This window comes from Rissa tridactyla, chromosome 1, assembly GCF_028500815.1.
Source record: "Rissa tridactyla isolate bRisTri1 chromosome 1, bRisTri1.patW.cur.20221130, whole genome shotgun sequence".
Lineage (NCBI taxonomy): Eukaryota > Metazoa > Chordata > Aves > Charadriiformes > Laridae > Rissa > Rissa tridactyla.
Genome location: NC_071466.1, coordinates 154706907 through 154720349, shown reverse-complemented (window position 1 = coordinate 154720349; position 13443 = coordinate 154706907). Strand labels below are relative to the sequence as shown.

The 13443-nt window shown below is 42.3% G+C and overlaps 1 protein-coding gene across 1 annotated transcript; it reads right to left on the bottom strand.

Annotated features, from left to right (window-relative positions):
- Positions 1–992: 992 nt before the first annotated feature.
- On the bottom strand, positions 993–7630 carry STMP1 (short transmembrane mitochondrial protein 1). The gene is made up of 3 exons (XM_054197495.1): positions 7475–7630; positions 3827–3880; positions 993–1455 (listed from the first exon to the last, which is right to left on the bottom strand). The coding sequence occupies exons 1-3, from the start codon at positions 7487–7489 to the stop codon at positions 1375–1377; spliced, it is 150 nt and encodes a 49-aa protein (XP_054053470.1). The 5' UTR covers positions 7490–7630; the 3' UTR covers positions 993–1374.
- Positions 7631–13443: the final 5813 nt, after the last annotated feature.

Sequence of the window (13443 nt, the reverse complement as noted above, 5' to 3'; positions counted from 1 at the left end):
CCGGTTTCTCACAAGAGAGGTGCTCCAGTCCCTTGATCATCTTCATAGCCCTCCGCTGGCCTCTCCAATAGTTCCTTGTCTTTCCTTAACTGGGGAGCCCAGAACTGGGCATGGGGGTAACGGCCCCCGTGATAGGACACAGGGTAACAGCCTCAAACTGAAAGAGGGTTGATTTAGATGGGATATCAGGAAGAAATTATTTACGGTAAGGGTGGTGAGGCACTGGAACAGGTTGCCCAGGGAAGCTGTCAATGCCCCATCCCTGGTAGTGTTCAAGGCCAGGCTGGATGAGGCTTTGCGCAGCCTGGTCTAGTGGGAGGTGTCCCTGCCCATGGCAGGGGAGTTGGAACTAGATGATCTGTAACGTCCCTTCCAACCTGAACCATTCTGTGATTCTGTGTGATTCTGTGACACAGTACTTTAGATGCGGCCTCAGAAGGGCAGAGAGGGAGGATAACCTCCTTTGACCTGCTAACCAAGCTCTTTGATAGACATATTTGACAGAAATACTGAGCTCTAGTCCTTGTTCCATACCAAGAGACAGTAAAAAAGCATATTTAGAACAATTACACAAACTGAAGCATTAAGTAGATAAAGCAAATGGTTTGGATTCACAATGTAACTGCTGACCTCCATATGCCCCTATTACTACTTACGGAAGATAACTCTTCTCTCTCCCATCCTCCCCATCACTCCAGAGACATCCTCAAGCAACCAAGCAGAAGGGAAAGAAGAGGAAGAGACAATAATAGAAGAAAAAATGAATTTGAAGTGTAGGTTAAAGTTGATGGCCTTTTACACTTTTAGAAATCAGCCATATTTGTGCAAATTCTGCACTGCTGGAAGCGATCATTTAACATAACAGAAAAAGCAGGAGCTCCCCGCTTCCCCCCAGGTTCATAGTTTGACAAATGAACTTTCCCACCTCCAATAATGGAATGCAGATCTTAAGGACAGTGAAGTACCGCTGCTCACAACAAATGACAAGAAAGTTACTTCTTGATGCATTTAATGTCTTTTGTAACGTTCTAAGTACTAGGGTATTACAGAGTGTGAGGTATGCATAGTAACAGGACTAACAGGGCTCCAGTTGGATCAGGTAAAAATGGGTTACAAAATATTAGGAAAAGCAGTAACGAAAAATACAAACAATCTTATCCAGTCACATATCAGCTGCAAATTCAAATCCTTAGATCCTTGAAAATCAGTCCCAGGAAAGTTCACGGCTGCTCTTTCAAAAGAAGGACATTCCATTTCTAGGAGACTAAAAATGGAGGAACCTCCCACGCCAACCCTCTACTTGATCTTTGTTGCCTCAAAGATAAATTGCATCCTTGACGCACGCACAGAGGTGACCTGGGTAACATTGCTTTCTTAGGACTTGTCGCTGGGAGGTTTCTTCTTAGCTTCCACATCCTTCTTAAAATCTTCGAGCTTCTTTGCAATGTTAGGAATCTTTAAAGACAAAACCAAAAAACAAACAAAAACCACATAAATGAACAAAAAATCCCAAACTACATGAGCCTCGGCAGGAAAGACAATACCATAAACACAGCAAGAAATTCTATGAAGTTTAAACCAATTTCTAAAAGATAGTTCTTCCAGGATCTGTTACCTTGCACAGAGGTTAAAATCAAAGTAACATCAAGCAAACAGCAGATGAAAGCACCTCACACAAGGCTTCAGGAAATATTTTAGATTATTAAATCAGCCAGTGGTGATGGGAACAGGAGGGAGGAAAAAAGATCATTTTACAGGAAATTTAGTAAGACCAGTCTGGCTTCCTCACTGAAAGAGGACAAACTGCCAAAGAATAAGCCGATTTAAACACTGATGCACAGACTTTAATAATGACTTTGGGAGTGGAAATTAGATTGCACTATACTGGTCACAAACACGGAGAAAAAAGATGTTCAAAGCAGCAAATAGGTTCAAGAAATACATGAAGAAATCCCATCTTGCGGGAACCAAAATTCCCAACAAGGGACTTCTACTGCATTGCAAATTGGCAACCTTTTGCGGTTTCACACTTGAATGAAAATTCAATTTACCGCTTGTGAACTTCAGAACTTCAGCTTTCTCTAGCAAACAAAAGTATTTAGAGAAAGCAATCCAACAGTAAATTTTAACTTCTTTAAAAAAAAAAAAAAAGCGCAGCAACTTTTAAGGGCAGGGAATAGATTGTCTTATGACTCCAGCTAAAACTTGGAATTGACGACATAAGATTTTACAAGCTAACTGATTAAACTGAAACGAAAGCAAAGTTCCCATGATCAGTTGTGAAAAGAATCATGGGCTTTTACTTCATATTTAACCTGACCACAGAGCAGAAGGAAAGTTAATCCAAACAGACTGCAGTTCTCTCATTGGATGGTTTGAGGCTGATAGTACAGGTAATATCATAAGTTCCTCTCTTACCTTCCCTTTCAAAGTTAAGCTCTGTTTGAGCAAACAAAATCGAATGCCCCACCTGTAATGCACCCGACATTTAAGTTAAAACAAGAGAAGTCTGCTGTTGTCAGCAGAACCCTCCATGTAGTTATAACTAAGCACATAGATTCCACAGCTGTGGAATTAGGACCTCATTACAGCAAGTTTTTCTTAGGTGCTATCTAAAACAAATCATCTTTGATACCTGCAATAAAATTACCATGTTATCCTGCAAGGCAGTATTATTACATTCCCAGGGAACTATTTCCAGCAAATCAAAAGCATAAGTCCCCCTCTTGTGGCAATACTTCATTAGTGCTGCCAGACAAACACTACACCATGCTTACAATACATATTGATACACCCAAGTATGTTCTTTTGACCGCATTTTCATAACAAGGCAAAACATATATTGGAAAGAAAAATCTGCCTTTTATTAGTACTCTTACGGGAGTGACTGGACAGGAAGCATCACAAAAGTCTGCACATGAGCAAGGAGCAAAAAATAAGAATTCTTCAAGCAAGATGACTTCAATACTGAAGATGAGAGGAAAGCAAAACATAAATGTCACTAGAGATTTGAGCATCAACAGCTTTTTTTTTTTTAAACTAGGCTAATATAGATTGCATAAGAAAGGAAAAAATATTATGTTAAATTTCATTGATGACTCTAGCCTGTAAACAGCTAAGTGGCACTTCTCTTACAAAGGATTCTGCTGACTACAGAAATTAAAAAAGCTTGTATTGAAGACTCAGCTCTAAATCTACTTCTTCTACTCTAACTCTTACAGTGAAAAGAAATCTCTGTTCACTGCGAGAAACAAGGAGAGAAAGTTCACTTTCTCTTCTTGCTATCAGAAAAGAAGGAAAGAAGACTGAAGTAGTAGTAGGTGCTGAATTTTCAAAAAAAAAAGCTGGCAAAACTTATTTTCATTACTGGTACAGAAGATAGACCTTTCAGATGCCCAGAAGGTTTTTTTAAGTAACAAACAGTGTACTGTTTGTGTACTGAATGAAGAACACTGTAAGCAGGCAGACTATCAGAGTCAGGAAAGCAGTGTTTTAGCGCCAGTACAATCTGTGAGCAGCTGCTAAACTTTTTCTGTTTCTCCTGTCTCGATCTATGTAGATGCCTGTTTACCATGCCTGTGCTCTAGGGCCCCAACACCAGTTAAGGCTCTAAGCATTACTCTCATTAGAGAGAAGATGTCAAAGAGCTAGATGTTTTGGTTCCGTTTACATTCTAGTTCATCCGCACTAAAGTCAGAATGATCTGTATTCTGTTTAAATAAAATAAACCATCAAAATAAAGACTGAATCAGTTCTGATTGAGGGAAAACAGCCTTTTATTTTCATTTCAGAATAGGTTTAACTCTGAGAATACAAGAATACTCACATCATAGTTCTGAGCCAGATACATCCCAACCACATTGCCAAGAGTAAAACCAAGCTAAAGAGGAAGAAAGGGAGAAAAGAACAGTTAACATTCTTCCATCAAAAGCAGATTGGTTAAAATTTAAAAAAAAGGAATTTTGCAGTCATGTGAAGACTAAAGAGTTTCAATTCCATTCCTACTTAATTTCTCACCTTTCTTCCAGACAGGTGTAATTTTACCCATCTTCCTTACCAGAAAAACCTTACCATGATTTCCAAAATACAGCACAGTTGTGTTTTCAACACACATCTCCAAGACTAATTGGATCAGTCTATGATCATCTTTGCAAAATTCCTTGCGCACCCACAAAGGCAATAACTCCTATAAAAACAAGGGAGTGAGCAGCGGGGGCCTACACATCACAGAGCTCTTGGTCCAAGCCAGGAAAGCCTAAAGCAACATCCCACTAAAACGGTGCTCAATGCTGGAGAGGGATGCACATATACGAAGAAATAACACAGTAATATACAGTAAAAAAAAAAGTTCACAAGCTTGAAAGTCAGAACAGAGGCTCTGACTGCAAAAACATCCCAGTCTCACCTTAAAAGGTTTAAGAGTAGAGCTCCTCCATCAACTTAAACTGATGTAAACCTCCTACTTCTCTTCCGCAACAGCTAACAACTGTGCACTTTCCAGACCCCTTTGACCTCAAGAGACCAGTTTTCAGCCAAATCCACTCTGACCTAGGGGTTCCTCTAAGGCAGGAAAGCACTGTTGGTTGGAAGCAGGGCACTACCTCTTTTGACAACTGTGCAAACTTGTAATTGCTGAAGGGTGTCTGTGAAAACGCACCCAAGAAGGGGAGCGAGAGCAAAACAGAAGCGCAGTTCCTGGCCCAGACCCTGTTTGCCAGCTGAGGAAAATCCTCAAGCATAACAACATTTCTGGAGTGAAGGAAATTCCTCTCTTCAAAGACAGGTGATGAGATTTTAATTCGGCAGCTCCCCAAGATCAGAGATTTTATTTGTATTGTTACATTTCATAATAGGTACAACCTATATTATGAAGGCTTATTTGACTATTTTGGTAGGGGACACGACTAACATTGTGCCTTCAATCATTGTCAGTAGACAATCCCTCTATATGACAGCTGATGCCAGTTCTATTTAAGAAATTTGTTATTGCTTATGGTCACTGCTGTTAAAATAAGAATATTTTAAGAAAAATAAAACCACTGTCCACAATAACAACTTTGCCATCCCACTGACTAGACATCTTTTCCATGCCCAAAGCAGGATACAGTACAGCTCATCTTTCCAGTGATTCAGACTCCCTAAGCATCACTGGTGAAAAGCTAGTTATAGAAAACTAAAACTGGTTTAAAACTGTCAAATGAACCGTGACTGCAAGTTACTTCAGTATTTTCTTAAAGAGATTTTTGGTCTTAGTCTTTGTTCATTATTACTTTTTAAGGAACTTTAACAATATAAGAAAAAGTAGAGTTCTTTTTGTGAGTACTGCACTGGTTATCATTTGCTCTTGTAGTTTCAACTATCAGTTACAGAAGTACTCTGGGAGATATTAACAAATATTGCACGGATGTAAACGAGACTTGTGATTCCTTTTAATGCGGAGCATCGTTCTAGCAGAGGAAAATTTCCTGTATCTTTAGCACTGTCTGAGAACTAACTTGAAAGCACAAGCCTGGTCCTTGTTTATTAGCAGTTTTCTAGGCTTTATCATAGAACGTTTCCAAAGATGGGACAACTATCATATTCTGCTGTGTGATAAGACTTATTCGGTACAGACAGTACTGACATCAGTACTCCCTTTAAGTGTACTCCTTTATTGAAAGGTCTAGCACCACATTCAATAGCAATCCACTCAGTTACATTTACTTTTATGGTTGACAATTAAAGCAGCAGGAAACATTTCACTATTTAGACTTTGATTATGTGGCTATCAAAACATATAGCCAATTAAAATGTGCATGTTGACTAAGGACAACAGAGCCGATGAGAGTTCAGGGTCTTCCAATATGTACCCAGCATTTCAAGTTGCATTTTAAACAAGTGTTTATTTTATGCTTAACTCTGGATAGCAAAAATACATGGTTTGCAAGATTATCCCTTTATCTCCTTGTTACAGCCCTAAGAAGGGAAAGCAAGAGTCAAATACACAAACTACACCCAAAAAGGGAAGAAACCCAGAATTAGCATATCTTTTTTCTAACTTTCAGGGGCTAATCAAGAAATCATAAGAGGTTTTCATTTAGCAACTGAAATGAAAAACATTAGCAGCAAGCAGGAGAGTTGATAAACACAGAAACTTTGAGAGTGGCTAAGAGTATTTACTGAATGTTTTCAGTGGAGTGGACAGAGACAACAAAAGACAGCTACAGAAATGACTGAGGCTTTCATACTTGTTATTGCGTTTTATTTTGAAGCTGAGATAAGAAACAGGCTTCATTTATTCATTTCATAAAAACACGCAAGACTCTCCCAACTTATAATAGGCTATCTCTTCTTGCTCTGTATCAACACTTGGTATGAAGCTGATTAGCCAGCTAAATAAAAGATGAAAGAATATCACTTACTGTTTGTACTTACAGGGACATATCTGAACACAGCTAAAACCCTAGAGCAGCCTTCACATCACTAGAATGAAAAATGGGGCAACTGTTTCTATGCTTTGCTACAGCCGAAACTAACATCTTTTTTGGTCAGGCAATTTATTTCTGCACTTGGCAGTAAAAATACCAGCGTCCATTAAGCCTTTAATGAAGGGTAGCCAGGCGCTTAACTTCAGACACCCAGAAGAGTTTAGGGGAACATGCAGAAAGGAATATTAAAACGAGAAAAGTGCAAAAACGTTTAGTCTATTAATTCAGCTGCTGTTAAGGGGATATAACGAAAGGCAGTAGTGAAACATGACCCCTTGCCTTAACTTCTATATATAAAAATCTATGGCTGCAGATGGGGGGTATCTAAAGGCGAGCAAACCGGCAAGGACCGAAGACCTCTGCTCTCACAGGAGGAGGGAGGTACATAGGCTAACACAAATGTGGACAGCAGGAGGGCATCACCATGAGCAAGCGAAATCTGCTGAACTTCCAAGGCAAATTAAGGGCACGACTTGGGAGGAAGAAAAAAAAAAAAAAAAGAGAAAAAAAAAAAACACAACAAAACCTGCGGGAACTTCAGAGCAGTTTTAAGGCCCCATCTCCTAGGGGAGCAGGGACAAACCCGGCCGCACACCGGGCTGGAGAAGCCCCGAGGCGACTCAAAGGCCCGGGGTGGGTCTGAGGGAAGCCGACGAAGGGAGCGGGCCTGGCGCCGCACCCACCAGGATGCTGCGCTGCCGGAGAGCCAAAACTGGGTGCAGTCACCCCGTTTAAGCAGCTTCGAGGCCAGGGGAGGGCGAGTCACGCCACCGGGCGGGGGCACCCAGCGGGGGGCTGAGGGGGGAGGCCGCCGCCAGCTCCTCAGGTAGGGGAAGGCCGGCCGCCCGCCCGCCGGGCCCCCCCAGAGCCGCCCGCGGGGCGCGGGTGCGGGCGGGGACGGCACACAGCCGCTTTCCGCCCTTCGCCGAGGAGCGGTCCCCGCCCGTCTCGCTCCGCCCCACCCCGCCGCGAAATGGCGGCGCCGCCGGCGCCCCGCGGAGCCTTACCAAGAACTGCAGCATGGCGCCCGCCTGCTTCCTTGCTTCCCTGCCTGCCAGGGAAGTCAGGCGGGCGGCGGCGGCTCCTCTTCCGGGTGCTGGCCCGCCCTCGCTGCCGCCCCCGCGGGGAGGGGTGCGCCCAGCACCGCCCGCCCGCGCCCCCTTGGGCGGCCCCGCGGCCTGTGCCCCGCCAAACCCCCCGGAGGGACACGCTTGGGGTGGCCGCTCCCGCCCGCTCTCTGGGATGAGGAACCGCGCTAAGAGGGCAACGGGCCATCTCCGAATGCCTCCCTCCCTCCGCACAGCGAGGCGTCTGGTGACAGCAGTCGAGCCTGCTGCTCCCGAGGGGCTGCGCAGGGTTCCCAAAATGTTAAATGAGAGTTTGGGTTTTTACAGAAGGAGTAGCTTCAAGCCGGGGCCTTCAAGGAAGGGTCAGGGGAAGCAGACACCTAGATGTGGGCAAAATCCTGTGTGATTTGGGTGTGTCCCCTGCCTCAGTGCTTGGGAAATCTCAGCCTCCCATATCGGAGAAGGCTGAAGGAAAAGTTTTCCTTCTTTTGTTTCCCAGCCTTCTCCACTCAGTGCTCATCTAGGGTGCCCATGGCCTGGTTTGGATCCCCAGCGTAGGAAAGACTTAGGTAAACTGGAGGAAGCTGAGCAGAGGGCCTAGAGCCGATCAGGGCTGCAGACCTCCCTGGGAGGAGAGGCTGGAGGAGCAAGACTTGTTCAGCCGTGCGGGGGGACCTACCGGCAACCCTCCAAGGCCTACCGGGGGGTACTGGTCAGGTGGAGCCAGCCTCTTCATAACTGTGCACAATGAGAGGTTGGGAGACAGCAGGGAGAGGATGAAATGAGCGGTCTGGGATGGATTTAAGGGCAGTGTGTTTTGTCACTTTTGGGAGACAGTTGGCGCAGATTGCTCACAGAGACTGTGCCATCTCCACCTTTGGAGGTTTTCAAGACCCAGCTGGGTTAAACCCTGAGCAACCCGTTCTAAGCTCAGAGCTGCCCCTGCCCTGAGTAGGAGATTGGACTAGGGACTTTCTAAGTCCCCCTCACACCTGAATCATCCTATGGTCTCACAAGAGCTTTCAGAAAACCTGTATTCCCTTTTTTCTTTTTTTCTTTTTTTTTTCTTTTTTTTTCTTTTACTACCACAATTAGAAAATGAAGAGTAGTTGTCATTCGTGAAACACTGAGTTTAGTTTCTTTTCATGGCTACATTTAACTAATTGAGAATTGGGCAGTAGATATCAGCTGGGGAGATTTCTCCTGCAGACAATGAGTAAGAGATTGGAGACTTTATTGCAGTATATTACAAATCTCTTTTTCACATACCATTTCAGATTAAAACAAAACATGTGGCTATTGTGAAACTATTAGGCAACTCTACCCTGAAACCAAGTTAACTCAAACTAAGCCCCTGTTCCCAGAAAGCTCAGATGCTCCATCTAATAGAAAACATGTAACTCCCTGCCTTTGTGGAGCAGGTACCGTGGTGAAGTAAGGAAGTATCTTTTACCTGTTTTAGGAAGGGAAGCACAGAAAGATACTAAGTGACTTCAGTTCTGATCCTGGTGATGCTGTAGTGAGGAGCTGGGCTTGAGATAACTTTCTCCTGAATTTCAGGCTGTCCCAAAGCTGCTGTATTGTGCTTCCCTCCCTGGGCCAGAGGAAATGGCATGCAAAGGTTTGGATGGATGTGGCACTAGAGATAGTGTTGGCATTCCTTGCCATCTGGCGTTCCCGGGAATCTTGGAAATGAGCTTGGTTCTGAAAACAGGAAGAAAACATCTGGTGTTTTCCTAATGCTGAGGCCTTCAATACGTGTGCAGGATCAGAGTACTGAGATAATATTAGACTCCAGTGTGAGCACATCAGGAATCATAAGGAGGAAACAAGGCTTTTGGTAATAATAATGCCTCCACAGTATCACCACAAGGAGATACGGCTTTTCCTGTTTTCTGCTCATTGAAAATGTTGTTATTATGCTTAGACTATAATGAGTACAACATCTGTTAGACAGTCTTGACTCAACAGTACTGCATGCAGTTGTTTTCCTACATGCCATGAATTTCCTCTGTGACATTTAATGGGCAGCCAAAAATAATTTTTTCATTTAAAGTAAATCCATTCCGTTTACATCAGCCAACGCTGAATCATTTTGAGTTAGAGACTGTAGAGGGTGGGTATGGTGGATGGCATTTGTTATTGGAAAGAAGAGCTATACATGACAGCTACAAATGCAACAATCGTGTTTTTATAGCTGGGGGGGAAAAAAAAAAAGAAAAAAGAAACAACGATTCTTTTTTTGAGCTCCCCCAGATATGCCTTCTCCTCTCATAAGCAGGCAGCACTTACTCCAGCCTGGGTTTTGGCTGTAAGTCGGTTGGAGTGCATTTATTTGATCTTGAAGAAGAGAAGGAGCCAGGAAGAGGCACACAAGACTCCCTGTCTCCACCATCACTCATGGTACTCTGGGCAATGTTCAGGGGGTGGAAGGAGTCCCTTGTGCTACATGGCACCAGTTTTGTTTTGCCTGCTAGGGGATGAGTCTGTTACACGGCCTGTTTTTCCTTTGCTTTGCTGTTTTCATTCCCTGCTTGTCCTGCCAGAGGATGATACAAGTCATAATCCTTCACAGACCAGGGGCTCAAGGCTGTCTGGGTCTTGTTTCAGGTAGCTCTTGCAGCTTCTTCTCTTGTAGCTACTAGCTGTTACCATAGAGATTGGTAACAGTGTGTGGAGAATAAGGATGGGATGAGGAGCAGTAGCCCAAATGGGTGTGCATTGACATTGTGCGGTACTGAGCTGTATGCACTCGGCTGACTGCCCCAGGAAAACTTGGTCTCAGTGAGACTGACAACTGATGTACAGCATCTTTGCTTTAGCTCCTTCCACCTTGCCATCACACACGCATGTTTTGGGAAATGGAGTCTTTCGTGTGGGAAAACAACAGGTCTGAATCCAGGAGTACGAATATCTGCAGTGTAAAGGAGAATGTAAAAGTCATGGAGCACCAGTGAGATCCCAGGAGCTACTGCATGCATTCAATCAAAACCAAAGCTGAAAAGCTGAATATCAAGTACAGTGAGTTCTTCAGTCACCTGCAGATGAGACATACAGATAGTCTGATAATTTTGAACAATGAGTATGTGCAGGCAAGTTGTAAAGGCCACAGTAATATCCATACGTATAATGAACAACATCTTTGAAAACAGATTGTCCCTTGTAACCAAGAATCTTGAAGAATAAGCTACTTAAAATGAGTAAGGTTGGAAAACTCATTTTTCTAACTGAGATAGGGACAAAAAAGGTGTAATTTTTAATACATTTACTGCTAGTGAAGACTTTCTCAATGCTATCTACTTTAGTCAGGTCCTCTACAAGTATAGTCAAGCCTGTGAGGTATGCAAAAAGCTTGTTTGTCAGGAAGTACTGGCTATTCTACATTATTCTCAATTGCCAAATCATATTTGAAAATGCATTCATGTTGATTTAACATTGTGTTTAAAATGCACGTGCAGGTATATATATACTACACCCCGTTGAAAGTGAGAATCCCTTTCTTAAAGGATAATATTTAATTTACCCTTCTTTTTTACAGTAAGTTTGCTGGTGTATGAACATACCAGGACAAAACAGTTTTGTATGTTAGGCCCGGTAGAAAAAGAAGGGTGTTATTGCCATTATATTATGAGAAGTGCTAACAAAGAACAGCTTATACTCATACCAACACAAATCTATGGGCCCGGATGGAATCCACCCCAGGGTGTTAAGAGAAGTGGCTGACATCATTGCAGGGCCACTGTCTATAATTGAAAAGTCATGGAGATCAGGGGATATCCTTGATAACTGGAAGAGGGCAAATGTCATATCCATCTACAAGAAGGGCCCAAAAGAGGGTCCAGTAAACTACAGACCCGTTAGTCTTACTTCAGTCCCTGGGAAAGTATTGGAATGAGACCCCCTAGAAAATATTACAAACCAAATGAAGCAGGTGATTGTGAAAAGCCAGCATGGATTTACCAAAGGCAAATCCGGCCTGACAAACCTGATCACCTTCTACAACAAAATAGCATTTTTCTGTCAACATCATGAGAGCAGTGGATGTTGTTTACCTGGACTTCAGCAAAGCATTTGGCAGTCTTTCCCACAGCCGCCTTCTGGACAAACTGTCAAGATACAAAATGGATGGGTGATCTGTGAGATGGGTAGGAAACTGGCTCACAGGCCTCACTCAGAGGGTCGTGATCAATGTTTTTCTGCAGGAAAGACTGAAGGAGTTAGGTCTTTTCTTGCTGAAGAACAGAAGGCTCAAGGGGTACCTCATCGCAGTATTACAGCCCTTAATGGGCAGCTACAAAGAGGATGGAGATTCTCTCTTCACATGGAACCACATGGAAAAGACGAGAGACAATGGGTACAAGTTGGACCAGGAGAGGTTTCATCTTGATATACGAAAGAAATTTTTTACAGTGAGAGCAATCAGTGACAGGAACAACCTTCCCAAGGACCTGGTAGAGCCCCCATCAGTAGAGGTTTTCAAGATGCAATTGGACAGGGTACTAGGTAATCTCATCTAGGCTCCCTTTCCCTCAAAATATTGGACCACATGATCTTTTGAGGTCCTTTCCAACCTGGACTGTTTTATGATTCTGTGATACTAAGTGATTTATGTCCCAGGCTGTGTAGGTACTTTTTCCACAAACATTTGACCCAGTGAGTGGTCAAGTGGTGATCTTCTCACTCTTCCTTCCAACTTGCTTTTTCTGTGCAGTCAGTAAATATGTTATTATCTGACCTGAAAGCAGCAACAATAAAACATTTGATGTGAATACTTGTGATAGTCGTGTTGCAAGTGTTTGAAAGTTAATTTGAATAAAGCAGTAGTATTGATGATTTAGCCATGATGAGGATGTAAGCAAGGCAAAGTTAGTAGGGAGGAACAGTATTTTAGCAATCTAACTTACATCATGAGGGAAAATGATAAGTTATAGGCCATAGAAACCCTTTCTCAGATCTGAATATGATTTAAGTCTTAGGATATAAACATTGATTAAAGAAAAAAAAAGTGTTATTCTTGTATCTTCACATTAGCTAATATACAACTTTGAGTGTAAGCCCTTAGGATGCATAAATTTAAGTGTCTTTTTAATACTACTCCTCATTTCCAATGTATAGCTGAAAAGGGGAGTGGAAAACAGATTTTCTTGAGCTAGAAATTCTGTAAAATAAACACCAGATGGAGCCAGAAAACCATATATTAAAACTTCTATTTACTTTTTATTATGTTTAATCCTTTTATTTTGTTTTCAGTTCTACCCATTTTCTTTTCTTTGCCTTAGTAAAGTATCTTTTATATAATCTGTAATATAGTTGAACAATTTCTGAGGAGCTGTAATTATCCAGGACTTCTTTTGTCTTGCCGTGGAGACATGCACCATTTTAGTACACAATAGATACAGAATGTATTATACACATAATATGTACAGAACAATATGAAATAAGAAATTAGAATTGTAGGGCAATCAGCTTATGAAAACTTATCAGAACTTACCACCTTTAAATATACCAAGTATAATTGCTGACCTGAAAAAAAATTAAATAGCCTTTCAGTTTGCATCTCCTCAAATCTTTTCCAGTGGAGAGGCAGTTATTGTTAATTTAAACTTGTTGAAAACATCTTTTTCAAAATAACTTCTTTCTCCTCTTAGATACTGTAACCCAAGGATCCTCTGGAGTTCTCCAATCAATAGCCTAGTATATTTTTCACAGAAAACCAGAAGGTATCACTGACTTATCACATGAGCCTGAAGTTGTTTAAGGCCAAGTTTTCAAATGTAGTTACTGATTAGAAGAGATAGATAGATAGATGTTTTATGGTGGTTCATACTGACTCTTTTAAAGTCTAATTTTTACAGAGACCACTATGAGATTCAAAGATAATTCCTGACACCACAAAACAGAAAAACAAA

Bases quoted from the DNA above. Each gene is read 5' to 3' on its own strand.
- STMP1 (XM_054197495.1), bottom strand. The intron at 1,456-3,826 runs GTGAGTATTCTT...TTGTCTTTAAAG, and splicing joins ATCTGGCTCAGAACTATGAT to ATTCCTAACATTGCAAAGAA.